We start from the raw sequence: 15,839 nt of genomic DNA on the forward strand, positions 1-15,839 counted from the left end.
ATCATTTTGCTGACTTTATGAATGGGACCCAAAAATCTCTCCCCTTTATTCCCCCTTATAGATGACCCTGTCTCCACATGACTGTTCTTCAATGTTCATGTCTGATCTAAAGCTGCACTGTCGAGTTGCTGCCAAACATTGCATTTTCATTGTTTTCTTTCATGTTGCTGTATTTTCACAAACTAGTCGCTGTTGTGCGGTGCTCAAGTAGAAAGAAAATAAAAAGATTGTCAGCAATGTGTTCCATCAATAAGAAAAAAACGTTGCAGAGATTACTGGGGTGCAATGTGGCGAAACAACAATATTCCACCGCATCTGAGATAAAAGATTGCTCGTCAGTCATTACTAATGTCCGATCATTAGTGTCTCTACAATAAACCAAGCCAGATTTGGGCTTCCCGCGACTCTGATCGATACAATTCTGTCCAGAAGAGCAACCACTCGATACGCGACCACCTATATTCTGGCAGCATGCCTGGCCAATCAATGCTCAGCTACCTGTGGATATTATCCAATCAATAGCAGATGCCGCTGGGCCCCATGGTGATAATTGCTTTTCAGCCCCTATTTGGAGAAGCACTGCATCTTGCCTATCCATGTATAGATCTAAAAGACGTGCATATTGGGCCTGTAAGCTTATCAACTTCAGCATATGTTAATTTACTGCAGAGATTAACAAGTCCTCATTAGGAAAAAATGTATGCCAAAAATCACAAATGACCTGATCGCAGAGTCTAAACCACACCTGCTATTCCTTCAAAGCTCTCCAGAGATACATTTCCCAGCAAAAACACAAAAAAAAATCCCAATTTTGCAACGTCACAGTTCTTAATTTCGTCCTCATCCCCATTCCCTTCTCTGATCACACTCTGTGCTGTAACCAGCTTGGATCTTCTTTGTGTGATATATCTCTCCACACCAGAGGATTTAATTCTTCACTGACATTTTAACTCCATCTTCCTCTCTGTTTTTCTTTTTGTCTGTCAGCCCTGTCCCATTTCACGCCTTTATATCAAATCTTCTTTTGTATTTCTACTTTCTTTTTTTCTTTTTTTTTTTATTTCATAAGGAAGATTGCATGCAGCAGAATATCTGGCCTCCGTATGAAATCCATTTGGGTCTCTGATGTGGTTGGAATCAAACTCTGTGCTCTTTGCCTAAATGCATCCTGTCACTTGGTGTCTGCGAGATGTCAACACATCGAGCACTTATTTTTGAATTTCTTTCATCTAGATCCAATTTGCTGATCATTTGGCTTTTTTTATAAGATTAGCCTTTTTCTAAGTGGGTGGGAACAAAGTAGTCTGCTCAATAAATGCCATGGTTAAAAACAAGTAGGATCTGCTCGGGCAAATCCTACAAATGTATCTATGCATACAATTAAAAAGAGTCAGGTTTAGATTTAGCCTAAAAAACAAAAGACACAAAACCAAACGACATTTTCCTTTGGGTGTTTATCACTTTTTGGTTCAAATGTATTTTTGCTGATTTTAAGCAGAAATTTTTTGGTATTTTTTGTTGTTGTTGTTGTTCAGATTCATCTTGTCTATCACCCATTCAATGTTTCATTTGCTGCCTCTTTGTGAACGGTTTAGAGCACTCAGGCTTCCCTTGATGCAGCTTCTTTTAATCAAGCCCCATTTTCCTCCATTAAAATGTTCTCTCAAGCATAAAGAGGGCTCAATGAGGGATGCGAGGAGGCTACACCACAGACACAAATAATGAGACGATTGTGTTGAGAAAAAGATGGAGGAAAAAAAAAGGATTTTTTTTCCAAAAATACACGGTCTTTGTCGTGACAAAAAGGTATGTAAAAAAGGAGTATCATGTGGAAGTGCAAACGAAAATGAGGTTTAATTAATAATGAATGAAAGGAAGAACTGCTAAATTCTTTAGGTTTGCACACACACAAATTACAGTTGAAAGACAAGATGCTCAAACGATCTCTCAAATTAAGCAAAGAAGCCAGAAAAGACTTTTCCTATATTCTCAACATCAAGTCAAAGGGATGAAAAGCAGAAATGTAGAGGAAAGATGTGACTCCACACTTGTTATTCCTTATACAAAGACAAACAGTATTGTGACAAACTTAATCCATCACTGTGAAGAAAGTAAAAAAATGGGGGGGAGACACAAAGCTACAGTGTTGACGAAGCGAGTGGAGAGATTGGACAGCTTAAGCATTTACATCCCATTACTTCACTAAACAAGTGCTATCAAATCTGATTTTTCTGCGTTAGCATGGGAAACGCAGACGACAGAAGTTACACTTTCTCATCATTAGAAGTCCGTATGGCAAAAATGAAATAACCGTCATCGACAGGATCAAAGTGACCTTGACTGATGGAGGTTGGCAGCATCTCATTTGCACTACGAAACCTAACTCGTCACGTCTTTCTACCTGAATCATGAAAAAGAAATGTGCAATGACAATTATCTTACCGACGGGGGGTATGCCTATTGACAGTTTTCAGCTCATCAAAGATTAAACTGCCAGTCAGATGGAAAATATCCAACCACAACAAATATGCTTTTAAAAAAAACTGGTTTCATCATTCAAAATGCTCCAAAATCCCTGTTAATTTTGTCAACTAAGGATTTTTGTCATAGTTTTCGTCGACTATAACTAGACTATGACTAATTTACAATAAAAATAAAATTTGACTAAAACCATGTCAAAATGTATCTATATTTTTGTCGATAATTTCCTTACGAGACCAAATCCACTCAGAAATCATTTGATCATCAAACCTGTGTTAATTGTGTCAACTAATGTTCGTCATAGTTTTCTTCGACTACATTTTTTAAGTGACAAAACCTAGACTATAACTAATATAATTTAGTTTTTTTCACTAAAACCGTATGAAAATATATTTAGATTTTTGTCGACTAATAAATACTTAACTATAATTTCGTCACATGGGACGAAATCCAATCAGAACTCATTTGGTCATCAAACCCGTGTTAATTTTGTCGACGAATAATGTCCGTCATAGTTTCCTTAGACTACATTTTTTTAAGTAACAATAACTAGACTATGACTAATATAAAAAAGACATTTTTTGACTAAAACTAAATCAAAATATATTTTTACTTTTGTCGACTAATAAAATACATACCTAGAATTGTGTCACATGGGACAAAATCCAATCAGAAGTCATTTGATCATCAAACCCGTGTTAATTTAGACGACGAAAGGATTTTGTTGACTACATTTTTTAGTATGTAAAGGTTTCATATATTTAGACAACTGTTTCTTTGGAAATCAACTTTGATCTCCTGGCATTTTTCGACTGGCAACTGCCAGTCTTCGTCAGAGGCATCTGCAAATCGCTTTGATGTTTCCTTGACTTCCGCATAGTAATTCCAGCAAGATTATTTTTGTCTTTTTTTTGAATGAGTAAATGAAACCGTAACATACTATTCAAAAAGATGACAAGAATAATTACTACGCGGAAGTCAAGGAAACTTCAAAGGAAACATTGTGTCACTTAGTCGACTAATATTTGACTATAACTGAAAAACTCCTCATGCCTAGATTTTGACTAAAACTAGGTTGAATTCTAGTCAAAAGACTGAGATTTAAACTAAATCTGTCAAAGGTAACACTGAAAAAACCTGAAGATTTCAACAACATCAGAAAAATGGAATAATAAAAAGTAGAGATTCAAAGTTACTTCAAAGGACATCTTTACTATTGCTGATTGCTAATACCTGTCTGGAGCAGGTGTCTATGTCCTGTGCACGGGTCTTGTACCAGTCGGTCAGCAGCTCAATGGAAGGAGTGGACGTACGGAAGCGCACCAGCCCGGGAGGCTCCTCATACAAGAAACTGTCTTCATTAAACAAGTTCTGGTCCAGCACCGACCTGCGGAGGACATAGATGAGCATTACCAGTAGAAATCAAAGACTGCAGGAGTAAATGAGATGCTACTAGTGTTTTACAACGCTTGTGTAAACAATGTGCAACACTACCTATATGTAGTCATGGAAACTGTATTTAGTCCAAAGACAACACTAGAACATATTTAGCACCTAATGACATGGTAAAGCATCAAACATATGTTTAACACTAGCATGACCAGAGTGGTGTCATTTGACACCTATACCTTTAATGTCCAAGCTGGTGTCAGATGGCGGGTGTGAACAACTCAGCTTGTGACCATTGTTATGTTACTGAGGCCACTACTCCCCCCTCAGCTAGGGTGGGGGGGTGGCTAGGTAGGTTCCAGGACACAAAGACCTTTTGTAATCTCCTTTGTGTTTCCCATACAGCAGCTACATAGAGGTTGCAACTTATATTTCAACTTTTGCAACAGAAAGTAGTAATAGTGAGACGGCAACAGTTTGTTTGCATTCTTGGTGAAATTTATTTAATAGAGATTTTGTGAACAATTCTGGCACTGCCACACCTCCTTTATGCATTTGCCACATGCAAACTTGTCACAATACATACAACGCTTGGTGGCACGGTTTTTCCTGCAGCAACACTTCACCTGGCACAATGCCCTTTTCCCCACATCACGTGTGGGTGGTTGTTGCTGAAGGTTTTGCTCATTCACCTCCTTGGCTGCCATATGAGACCGGGCAAGCTCATTTGCAAGCTCCAGCAAGAAGTCCACCCTTCTCTCCTTGACCCCAGTGCATGCCTGATAAAGCACATGTGCGTTCAGCGCTGCAATGTCAATCATGTTGTAAAACACAGCGACTGGCCAACGCCGTGTTCCTGAACGCACAGTGTACTTTCGAACCATCTGGTCCATGACATCCACACAGCATTTCATGCTGTTGTAGTCGGTGACTGTGTTCGGCTTTTTTTTCCGAGTAGCCTCAGTCTCCACCACGCTGTGCACGCTACTGAGGAGGCAGACAGTCTTCTTTCGTTTGGGCACATAAACAGTCAGTGTGGCACCAGAGGTTGAAAACACTTGTGTGCTGAATTCCTCACGGGCCAAATTCTTTTTAGCTGAATCTGGAAGCTACCGGCGAATCTTATTGACTGTGCCAAGGAGGGTGGTCTTCCGGCTGTGCAGTCGACGTGCTAGTGACAATGAAGTGAAAAAATTGTCGGTTGTAACAGTTCTTCCTTTGTCCATAAACGGTTCCATAAGCTTCATCACCACATTTTCAGACAATCTCTCCCCAGGTGGACGACTGGGGTCTTTGCCAAGATATGGGATGATTTTGCACACATACTTGGATTTAAGGTCACATGCCACACAGAACTTGATACCAAACTTGTCCGGCTTCGTTGCAATGTATTGCAAGAAACAGCAGCGAGTCTTAGTTGGAAAAAGTTGCTCATCTATGGTGATGTGCCTGCCTGGGTTGTACGAAGTGATGCAGTTGGCAACAAAAGACCCCCAAACGTCAGAGATTGCAGCAAACCGGTCAGTCGCAACTCGTTCACCGCGTGTGTCCTTGTCGTCAAAGCGTAGATGCTGCATGATGTCCTTGAAACGGTTTCGAGCCATAATCCTGTTGATCAGGGGCGGTCCCAGTTTTGCTGACCATGCGTCATGCAGCGATGGAAGGCGGACAATCCCCCACAGAAGCAGGATGGCAATGAACGCCATTAGTTTAGGTATGGCCATGAACCAGTTCTCATGTTGTGTCTGGAGTGCATGCTGGACAGTCCACTCCTGAATGGTCCGAAGCATTTCCAGAGTTATGAAGCAGAAGAAACTCTGTAAGCGACTCGTCACCTTTCTTCTGGCCAAAGCAGTTGGCTCTCCATCTGTGACGTGACCTTCAATTGGGCTGTGATGGAGAGGCCTTCCGACCTGTTCTTCACGCCACACTGTGCCGTCTTTTGCCCTCTCTGTCAGCCACTCGTGTGTCTCCAGGCGACCTCTCTTTTCTGAAGGTGGCGAATCCGCCTCATGTATAGGGTGATCATATTTTTGAGATGTGATTAATGAAACATTAAAAACACAACTGCCATAATCAGCAAACAAAAAAAAGGATGTTTAGAAAATCTTACCGGAAGAAATTTCAGAGTCAGAACTCAGCTGAAGGGATATTTCTTCTCCATCGGAGTCACAGGGGTTGGCGTCATTTAGGATCATCTCCAAAGCCTGCTGAGAGCTGTAAACTTTTGACATCCTTGCTTCTCAGTCGCCAGAGTCAGTGAAATATCTGCCCTGAGTTGGCTATTTTTTCACCTTGAGGTGATAAGCCTTTTCAAACTTTCACTGTGGTTCAGTACTTCCGCATTGGGTCAAAGGTAAAGAGGGATAATGTCAGCATAACTGATGGTGTAAACAGAGATTGAGATTGTTTTTCCCTGTTGAAGCATTGATTCTTTGTGCATCTTGTGCACTTTCTTCAAATTTGTAAAATAATAGCTTAATAAAATAATTCATGGACCTGGTTAGTGAATGGTGGACCTCGTGAATTTACCTTTTTAAAGTGAGAACTCAAACAGTCCTTTTCACACTCGGAAATCTTGCTTTACCATAAATAGCAACAATACATTTGATTTATAAGCACAAAAACAATAAAGGTAAATAGTGAAAATACAGGAGTAGGAAACAGGAGCTTGGTTGCTTTATTACTGTTTTTCTTTTTCTAATTTTATTTATTGTGGTTTATTAATTGATCACAACACACATGGCTCATATTAATTTGGCTATTCTTATCCAATAATTCCATATAATGTTATTTGGATTAACAAACATCTACCTGGGAGAAACTGGTTTCTCAACACTGGCCATCATTTACACAACCCCCAAAGTTTGTCACTGCCCAGCTGCACATTCCGATCGAATGGCTTTATTTACATAAGAGAGGTGGCCCCACTGAGTTGCAAATGAGTGTCATTTGGCGGCCTCTGGGCAGGGCAACAGGAGTAAGAAAACCTTGGGCATGCTAGTGTTAACTGTAAAAGGGTTAAATGTTACAGCATTTTAGTCTTATTTTAAAACCTTTTGACAAAAATCTAGTTTAGTTATGGTTTTAATTTAAGTGATTAGAATTGCTTTTGTGAGAGATTCAGTAAAATATGAACATTCTACTTTATTATTTACTATTTAACTGGCACTGTATTGTTAATTACTTTCACACTCCCACACAAACGAGACTCCCATTGGCTTACTCAGCACAAAAAAAGTGTTGCTAGTTTAAAATTAACCACTAATTGGATTTAATTAATTTTAATGTTGAGATTCTTTTTTTTCCCCTAGCTTCCATTTTGAACAAAACATAATGAATTTTGAGTCATCCTGTCTTTTCTTTTTTTTTTAATTCAGCCTGGTGAAATGATATTGGACACGATTTGTTCCTTTCATTCTTCTCGGAAAATGTGCTCTAATAAGCAGCCCCCTGCTTCCTGTATGTACTGATTAAGAGTTATAAGTGGAGATGGTCACATAATAACTACGTAATATGACCTTGTTCTTTTAACTAAAAAAAAAAAACTATATATATATATATATATATATATATATATATATATATATATACCACAATGGCTTAAGGTCAGGCTTACATGCTAGCTTTTCCTGCAGTGGTTCCCAACTTTTTTGGATTGTGACCCCATTTTTATATCCCAAATTTCTGGCGACCCAAATAATTTTTTGGGAGAATTGGTTTCTCGTTATATTAGTTGTTGTTTTTTTCTTCTTCCTTTTTCTCTTTATTCTTCTCTTTATACTGCATTTTAGGCTCGATTTATATTTCAGAAAGTGAAGGTATAGCATCCAGTTGTTTAAGATTGTGTGTTGTGTTTTAATTTGAAAAAGAATAATAATGAAAAAAAAATATATATATATATATATATTTATGTTTGAGTTTTTCCTATTCCAGGTGACTCTGTTTAAATTTCAGGAAACCCCAAGGTTGAAAAACACTGTTTTACTGATTTTATTCTTGTTATGGGTTTTGAGGGAGTAGAGAGCAAAAACAAAACTAAAATAAAAAAGGAAAGAACACATTTAACAGTTACATGGATGAAAAAACACCATTGCTGAATCTTAATGTTTTAAAAATCACACCCTGTAAATCCTAGTCAAGCATCCCTCAGCATTCACACAATATAATACTACACCAAAGAGCAATTTAAAAAATAGCTAAATGAAATTGCAAATGAAGCAGGCTTCCCAACAAAAGCACCCAAATGGTGTAAAGTGGCCGTGCTACAAGTTGTAGTAGCAGTTTGTTATTGCTTGCTTTAATAGTTGGATAATAGCATGTCATGTTTTGTTCCAACATAAGCATCTGGCTTGAATAAAGCATGAGATTTAACAGTTGAACTGTGTGAGAGGCTTCGTGTTTATATGCTTGGACACTGTTCATTAGGAGACAATGAAGGGAATAACAGTTGGGTTTAATGACGGTCCATGCTAAAGCTAATGGATGAGGAAAATTGGATTAGTTTGACGAGCTGTTTACCTGCACTCCTCTGCCTCGCACCAGTCCATCTCCCTGTGTCGCTGCTCGTCCCAAGGAATCAACGCCAGCTCACCCTTATCATCCAAGCTAAACAAGATAAAAGAGAAAGGTAAAGCAGTGTTTTTTCAAATGGGGTACGTGTACCCCTAGGGATACTTGAGGGAGAGAGAATGGAAAATTAAATGAATGCATTAAAAATTATTAATTTTATACTGTTTTTTTTTTAGTTAAAAATGACAATCATACTAAATATTACCAGAAACTCACAAAATGACAACAGAAACACACAAAAAAGGAGAAAAATACACAGGATCGCTACAAAATACAAAAAAATAGAGACTTTTTTAAAAAATGTCATTTTTCTGCCAAAAATTATCAGATCGGAAAAATGTTTGCACTAATCTAAAGCCCTGAGTGAAAGTCACCTTACAGCAAGGCATCAATGGTCCACCTCCTTTCCTTCTTTAAAATCAGTCCACAACAAACTTTTTTTTAATCCTCAAAAACGCTGTTTTTTCACCAAAAATTGATCGACCGGAATTTTTTTTTCATGACCTGGAATAACCCCACAGACAGACGGACGGACAGATGACAAACTGACGACAATACCCTTCCGCCGAAGTTGTTCGAGTGTAAAAACTATAAAAAAAAATCTATTCAGAAAGCACTAAATATTGTTTCGTTCCCCTTATTTACAAACAGATATTCTTTAAAATGTGTTTTATCACTCATTCATTCCATTATTGTGCTCTATTGCTGTTTTTTCTGAGAATTCTGAGCAAAATGTAGTAGTCAGACATACAGAAAAGGGGTACTTGCATTCAAAAGTAAGAGAAATGGGGTACTTGAGCCAAAAAAGTTTGAGAACCACTGGGGTAGAGCATACGTGGAGTTTGCGATGGGGGCAGGGGGAACATTTTCCCCCTAGTGGTCAAACATTTTCATTAGGTTTTCTCAAATTAATAAAAAAAAAAAATACAATTCTTAATATAATTTACATAATATACAGATATTTTAAGTGCTATAAAAAACGCAACTGTACAAAAATATATATAAATTCATTTATTGTTCTTTTCAAAATATAAATTATTTTTCGGCGCTCGAGTCATGTGACCATCATCTTCCTTTCAAGGCTACATTATTGATATTTTTTTTAAATATAAAATAGTTTTCTGCTGCTTTGATTCCAACATATTACTGTTAGTTTCATGTCACAGACGTTAGTTCTACCTCAGGCGTGTAGTAGAAGTTTTCAGTGAAATGATCTGAAACTTTTGAGACTTTAGGTTGGTTCTTCTTCTGTTGCGCAACTAATCTTCACAATGTAAATGGTAAAGCGACACTGTGACACACTATTTTTAATTCTATTTTTTTCTTTTGCCACCCCGGCAAAAATCTAAAACTCCACTTATGGGGTAGAGTTACAAAAGTGTGAGCTGATTGGTTAGTTCAGTTTCATTTTATAGATGTCCTCTTCTTACAGAAGATAAATGAGGAACACAAAAAAAAGCAGCGAGAATAATCAACAGCCTCCATCCTAAAAGCCTACTTTAAGACACAGCTCGCTCAAACGCCATCACCATTATGCCACAATGAACAGCAAACTGCTTTATCTTGCTAGTGGGATAAATGCTTCTCCTCCAAGTTATCAATTTATTTGTGGACAGAAAACTACGTAGTGTGGCTGTAAAACTCAAGGAGATAGTGTGGGCTACAAATCATCTGCAGGTCCTGGTGCAGTTAAACACCGAGTGCAAGCACAGCAGCATTTTTCTTTTTTTTTTTTAAGTGGCTATAAATTCTTTTCAATCACCAAATATATAAGAAGCCAGTTTTAGATTGGATTGATGTCGTCCCACAGAATTACAGGGTTGTTTTTTTTTTCCTCCACCACTTCAGCACAGATTTGTCCATTCAAATTGAAAATTTCTCACTAGAAAATGGGAGACTGAAGTCCCATTAAAAAAGTCTACCCTTTTTTTGACTTTTGCCACCACTTCAAACTCCAAAGTCTGAGAACGGAGGGTAAATATTGGTGCCACTGCCTGTATTTCCAGAGGAAAAAATGATTTATTCTGCACTTGTGATGTACTTTATGTCAAAGGAGTGAAGCAGGTGTGAAATGGAGATGCAAAGCCAACCTAGAGGAAGCATTAAACTTATTTTTATTTTATCTTTTTTTTGGGAGGGGGGGTGTGCAAAGCTCTGGCAAAGGTTTAAAGATATACTACTTTCTGAATGCTATAAAAAGAAGCTGGAGAAGACACCTCACACATCTGATCAATATTACTAGTGAAAATTGTCCAGCTTTCAGTGAAGCAATACTTTAGTATACAGTATAGTGAGTGAAATCCAAACAGATGGCTGGAGCTGCAGTCTGCTGCAGTGGGGGGGTGGGGGGATTGGGGGTGGGGGTGGGGGGGGATTGAGTGCTGCTGAGCAGCAGTTGGTGCTCACAAGCTTGAGAAAATAGGAAACTGCCCCAAAGCGGCAGAGCCATGATAGATGCTCACTGCAGAGCAATAGCCGCCTGACCTCCATACAAACTTGGAGAAGGCTAATAAAAAGAGAGCAGTGGGGGAGTGTCAGTATGTTTGTGAGGAAATGTGTATAATAACTGAAGAATAGAGCCTTAGGCTATTCAGTTTGCACTTTCAGTTAACAACTTACTCTTGGCTGCACAATTTCCATGGCCATCCATTAAGCCAAAATTCAATATTACAACCTGATTGCATCAAATGAAAAACGCCGTTTTTTATTAAGTTGTAGTAAGAAAAACTGTATCAAATATAATGAATAATTAATTGAAGGGTGATGACACTTCAAATATGAGAAGTTTGTCATGATACGAGTCAAAAAACAAACAGTTACAAGAAAGAGCTGGGCGATAGGACCAAAACTCATATCTCGATATTTTTTTCTCAAAATGGAGATATACGATATAAATCATCATCATTTTAATTCAAATTAAGTCTGATCAGAAAAACAATTCAAGCAGTTGCACAAAATGTGCCACTTTTGGCTTTTTCTCCTATAAAGGACAGCATGTGTGAGTGAGTTCTTTAGTGTGGCTTGTTTAGGGGAAAATATACATAAATATACTGCATACTAGGGGTGTGTATTGCCTGGCATCTAGCGATACGATTCGTATCATGATACATAGGTCACGATACGATACATGATACAATATATCCCAATACTAAAGTATAAAGCGATTATTGCAATTATTTTTTATACTGTATATGACTAAAGAAACAATTAAACTGTAAATTTTAAATTTAACCTTCATGAGAACATTATGTATGAAATATACTTTATTGGAATATTTTACATTAAAAACATTCTGCCTGTGGCTTTAAACCAACTTTGACTTTAGTGCAACTTAACTGAGGCATATGTCTAAAACAACAAATAAATGCAAAGTTAGAATATATATATATATTTTTTTTTTTTTTAATTAAAAAAAAAATTGATATGAATGCATTTTTTCACGATATATCGCCGAATCGATTTTTTTTTCAACACTCTTACTGTATACGTATATCGATATAGGCGATATCGTAATTTTCTATATCGCCAAAACAGAAAATGTGAAATACTGTATCGCCCAGCCCAATGCAAGACTTGAGTTACTCCAAATAGCCATTAGGTACGGGTGTGTGGTGAAGCTCCTATGTGACCATTATTAAAAACACCAAATGACACAAGTAATATTTATCATATCTAAATGAATATGTTTATTCTTTTTTAAAACCTGGCTGATATACTGTATAAAGGTATGAGAATCTTAGGACATTTCTTGAAAGGATGTGACGTGTGTTGTGGGTTATTTCAGGCTCAAAGTAAGAGAATGTGCCAATTGTAGAGTTGCTGAGATTTCACAGACATTAGGCACGTTGCAATGCTAGCTTATTCATCATTCATGCTGCCTTTGGGTTTCAAGGATGCAAAGCTCAGCTGTAGCATCATCCCGAAACAGGAACACAGGTCTAGCGTAACTTTCTCAGAAAAGGAAAAGAAAATACAAATGTTGGTTTCTGGCTCTAACAAACGATCCTAAACACTGACATGTACCGTAGAGTACACATGTGACTCACTACCTTTTTGTTTTTGGCTTTGAAGCCCACCTTGTGTATCCGTGTGTGTTTCGAGTGTCTTACCAGGCCTCAGGCAGCAAGGTGGTGTACTCATGTGGAGAGGTGGTTTCTGGGAAGTTGTAGAGAATAGCTAGTCGATGCTGGAGGAGTTCTTCTCCATGGTACGTGAACAGAATATCCAGAGCCTGCACATTACTCTCCTATATTCAAACAAAGGCATGTTAGTGAAAAACACAGTTTTTTCTGGTAGTTAAAAAACAAAACAATCATAAATTCAACCCTTTGTGTAGATAATTCTACAAAAATTGTCATTTTTATTTAGAGAATTCACCAACACAGCTAAAGCACCCATCTTTGCAGAGATAATGGGAGGCTTTTAGAAAAGTTATGACTATGACTTTACCCTGGCGTAGTTTCTTGCTGACAAAACAATATTTTGACTCCGGAACTTCTTGAAGAACTCCGCGTCATATTTCTGCTCTGCTGCATGTGGACCGCCAAGGATTTCCTAAAACATGAAAAAAGACAAAGTGATGAAGGGAGAAGCGAGACGACAAAAGACTTGTGGAAAAACAATGTAAAACTGGAGTTTATATGAATAAATTTGGATCACACAAATGTGTTTCCAACATACAAATTAAATGGTGCAGTGAAAATAGAGATGTAAAGATGTGGCGTTGGATAATTGGACTAAAATAGTCACCTAAAAAGTCAACAGACATGCTGTTTGTTTCCCTTCATGACAGAAAAAACTTCACATCCCTCAACTCAGAAAGTTAAGTCGCTGAGTATTTCTGTGCATATATATACGCTTGTTAGGAATAAACACTTCTTTCTATGGCGCTAATGGTGCAGGTTTGAACAAGTGCTGTTCATATGCATCCCGTTGCCTACGCTTCTTCTTCTGTGCATGCAATTGAGTGCTTCACACACAGTCACAGTGAGCTGAAAGCTGTGATGATAAAAATCCTAATCTAGTTTTTCATAAACGGAGAAAGGGGACGAAGCTTATGACAGGTTTTTCAGTTACCATGACAATGTAAAAATAAAAAAGACAGGCGTCACTCGTACAATCAAGCAAGAGAAAATGTCATATTTTCTTATATTTGTGGAAGAGAAAAGGCCCTTGCACATCTTTGATATAATACAAATGAAGACCGTTACCATAATTTTACTTCAATGAACAACTAATAGTTTAAAAAGTTGTTCAATGTTGAACAGAATTATACATTTATCTTGTTTCCATCCATTTTTTTTATTGTTTTTGTATATATTCTGTTTTATTGTTTTAATTGTGCAATTTCTTTCTTGCAACATGTATTCCCTCGTTCAATCTGTACTATATATATCTTCTATTTATCTGGCTGCTGAAACTCTGCTAATTTCCCCTTTTCCTATCTTATCTTATCAGGAAGACATTTTTATCTCTGAGCTGATAAAATCTGGCATTTATCTATTCATAAAATATCCATATCTATTTCATTCTTAACATGCATTTCAAGACAACGCTGTTAAACTTTAACTTTTGGGTGTAAAAAGTATCAACAGACGTCAGTCAAGAAAAACTCCTGTGCTTGAATGGATTTGTTTAATAAAGGAAACCAAATGACTTTACCAATAGGAACCTAGTAAAAATAAATAAATAAAGATTATTTGGAAGCTTTGGAGATGATTGAGAAATGATGGTTGACATTTTACAGGAAAATATCAGATGCATTTTTTACAAGCCCTAACTTTTAAACCTGCCAAGACCGTTGCAATTTGAAGGGAAACAATGCAATTAACATAATGTACATTATACATTCTATAAATTAAAAAAAATAAATATTTAAAAGTACATCAAAAGCAATTCCAATACTACTACATTTCAGATAATATTCCAAAGCTAACACTAGTGTGTAAGGCTCTACTTTGACTTCACTATGTGTGATTCTAAGCTCTTAAATCAGTCTGAGCTGAGACAAGGTTTTAGTAAAAATGAAGCAATACACAAGCCTGAAGATGTAACAAATAATTATATCTGCTGTGTATCCATTCCGGATCTACTTTGCATAACCGTCTAATTTCATTTATTTGCAATAACAGATACGAAATAAGGGTGATTTAATATTATACGCACTAGGAACCATCAAGCCACAGCCATTGGTGAGCTAAATTGTGTTAGTGTGTGATTGCTTGTCTTTATGTCCAAGCCCCCGTGTTGCAAACTGTGAACTATTCATGGTGCTTGTACTCAGCCCATCACCCAAGGACAGTGGAAATAGACTATGGGTCCCTGTTGGCCTCGTCTGAATAAACAGCCAAAGAAGATAGATGTGTAAACATGTCACTGAATTCAGTAGTTGCTAAACAACCTCTGTGAGCATTCAATGCTAAGGTGCTCGCCTTCCATGAAACGACAGAATGAATCGTCTTCAATGTGGCTCATTATGTTATGAACACAAATTAGATTAAGTTTTTGGGTGTTATGATAGATAAGTTATCATGGAAATCACATATAGGTTACACAAAAGTTAAAATATCCAAAATTAAGGTTGTTTTTCCACAAGGTAAAGCAGTCACTGAATCAAAAGCCCTTGAATATATTGTATAACTCAGTAATTGTTCCATATCGTGTATTTTTACAGGAAAAAAATATGAAAATTTGGTAGAATACAACGTTTTAAAATTCTTGTACAAAGTTCATTTAAAAATCTTACCCACAAAAAAAGGGAAAATAATTATAACTTGCGAGGAATAGAAATATATAAAAACAAAATTGAGAACAGTGACAAAAGAAAAGTGCATTTCAGTTCAGGGAGTCAGACTATAAGAGACAAGAAAAACAGAAAATACTCCAAAAAACACAAAACTGATACAAAATGACACAAACCAATGACAAAAATACACAGAATGACTCAAAAAAACTAAATTAAAGAAAATGACAACAAAAGTAGACAAAAAGACAGGAAAAACACAAAAAATGACTCTGCAAACCCACAGTACTAACAAACAAGCAAAATGACAACATAAATACACAATATGACTCCAAAAACATACATTTTACAGAAAAAATACACAAAAGGACAACAACAAAAAATGCACAAAATGCAATCATAACAAGCAAGACAACAACATACATACACAGAATGACAGAAAACACTCAGATTGGTCATTATTCCAAATGCTGACGTGAATGTTAATAATGAGGTCCATTGATCAAACAAACACATTTTTGAGTCTCACCCCCCCAAAAGTTTAATGTAATCATTTTTTTTATGAAGTTTTACTAATTTCTGCTGCCTTTTATTCATCTTTTTGTCTTGTTTTCAATGTGGAGGAGAAATAAATTAGTTTTAATGTCTTGAATGA

At 36.9% G+C, this 15,839-nt stretch overlaps 1 protein-coding gene across 1 annotated transcript in view; it reads right to left on the minus strand.

Annotated features, from left to right (window-relative positions):
* The window catches only part of nbas (NBAS subunit of NRZ tethering complex), a 203,810-nt gene that overhangs the window by 134,046 nt on the left and 53,925 nt on the right, over positions 1-15,839 (minus strand). The window contains exons 20-23 of the mRNA XM_028439227.1: positions 12,892-12,996; positions 12,552-12,688; positions 8,392-8,478; positions 3,715-3,868 (exon numbers count right to left, since the gene is read on the minus strand). Coding sequence (XP_028295028.1) covers positions 3,715-3,868; positions 8,392-8,478; positions 12,552-12,688; positions 12,892-12,996 — 483 coding nt within the window. The remainder of the gene's footprint in view (positions 1-3,714; positions 3,869-8,391; positions 8,479-12,551; positions 12,689-12,891; positions 12,997-15,839) is intronic.

This window comes from Gouania willdenowi, chromosome 24 (assembly GCF_900634775.1).
Source record: "Gouania willdenowi chromosome 24, fGouWil2.1, whole genome shotgun sequence".
Taxonomy (NCBI): Eukaryota; Metazoa; Chordata; class Actinopteri; order Blenniiformes; family Gobiesocidae; genus Gouania; species Gouania willdenowi.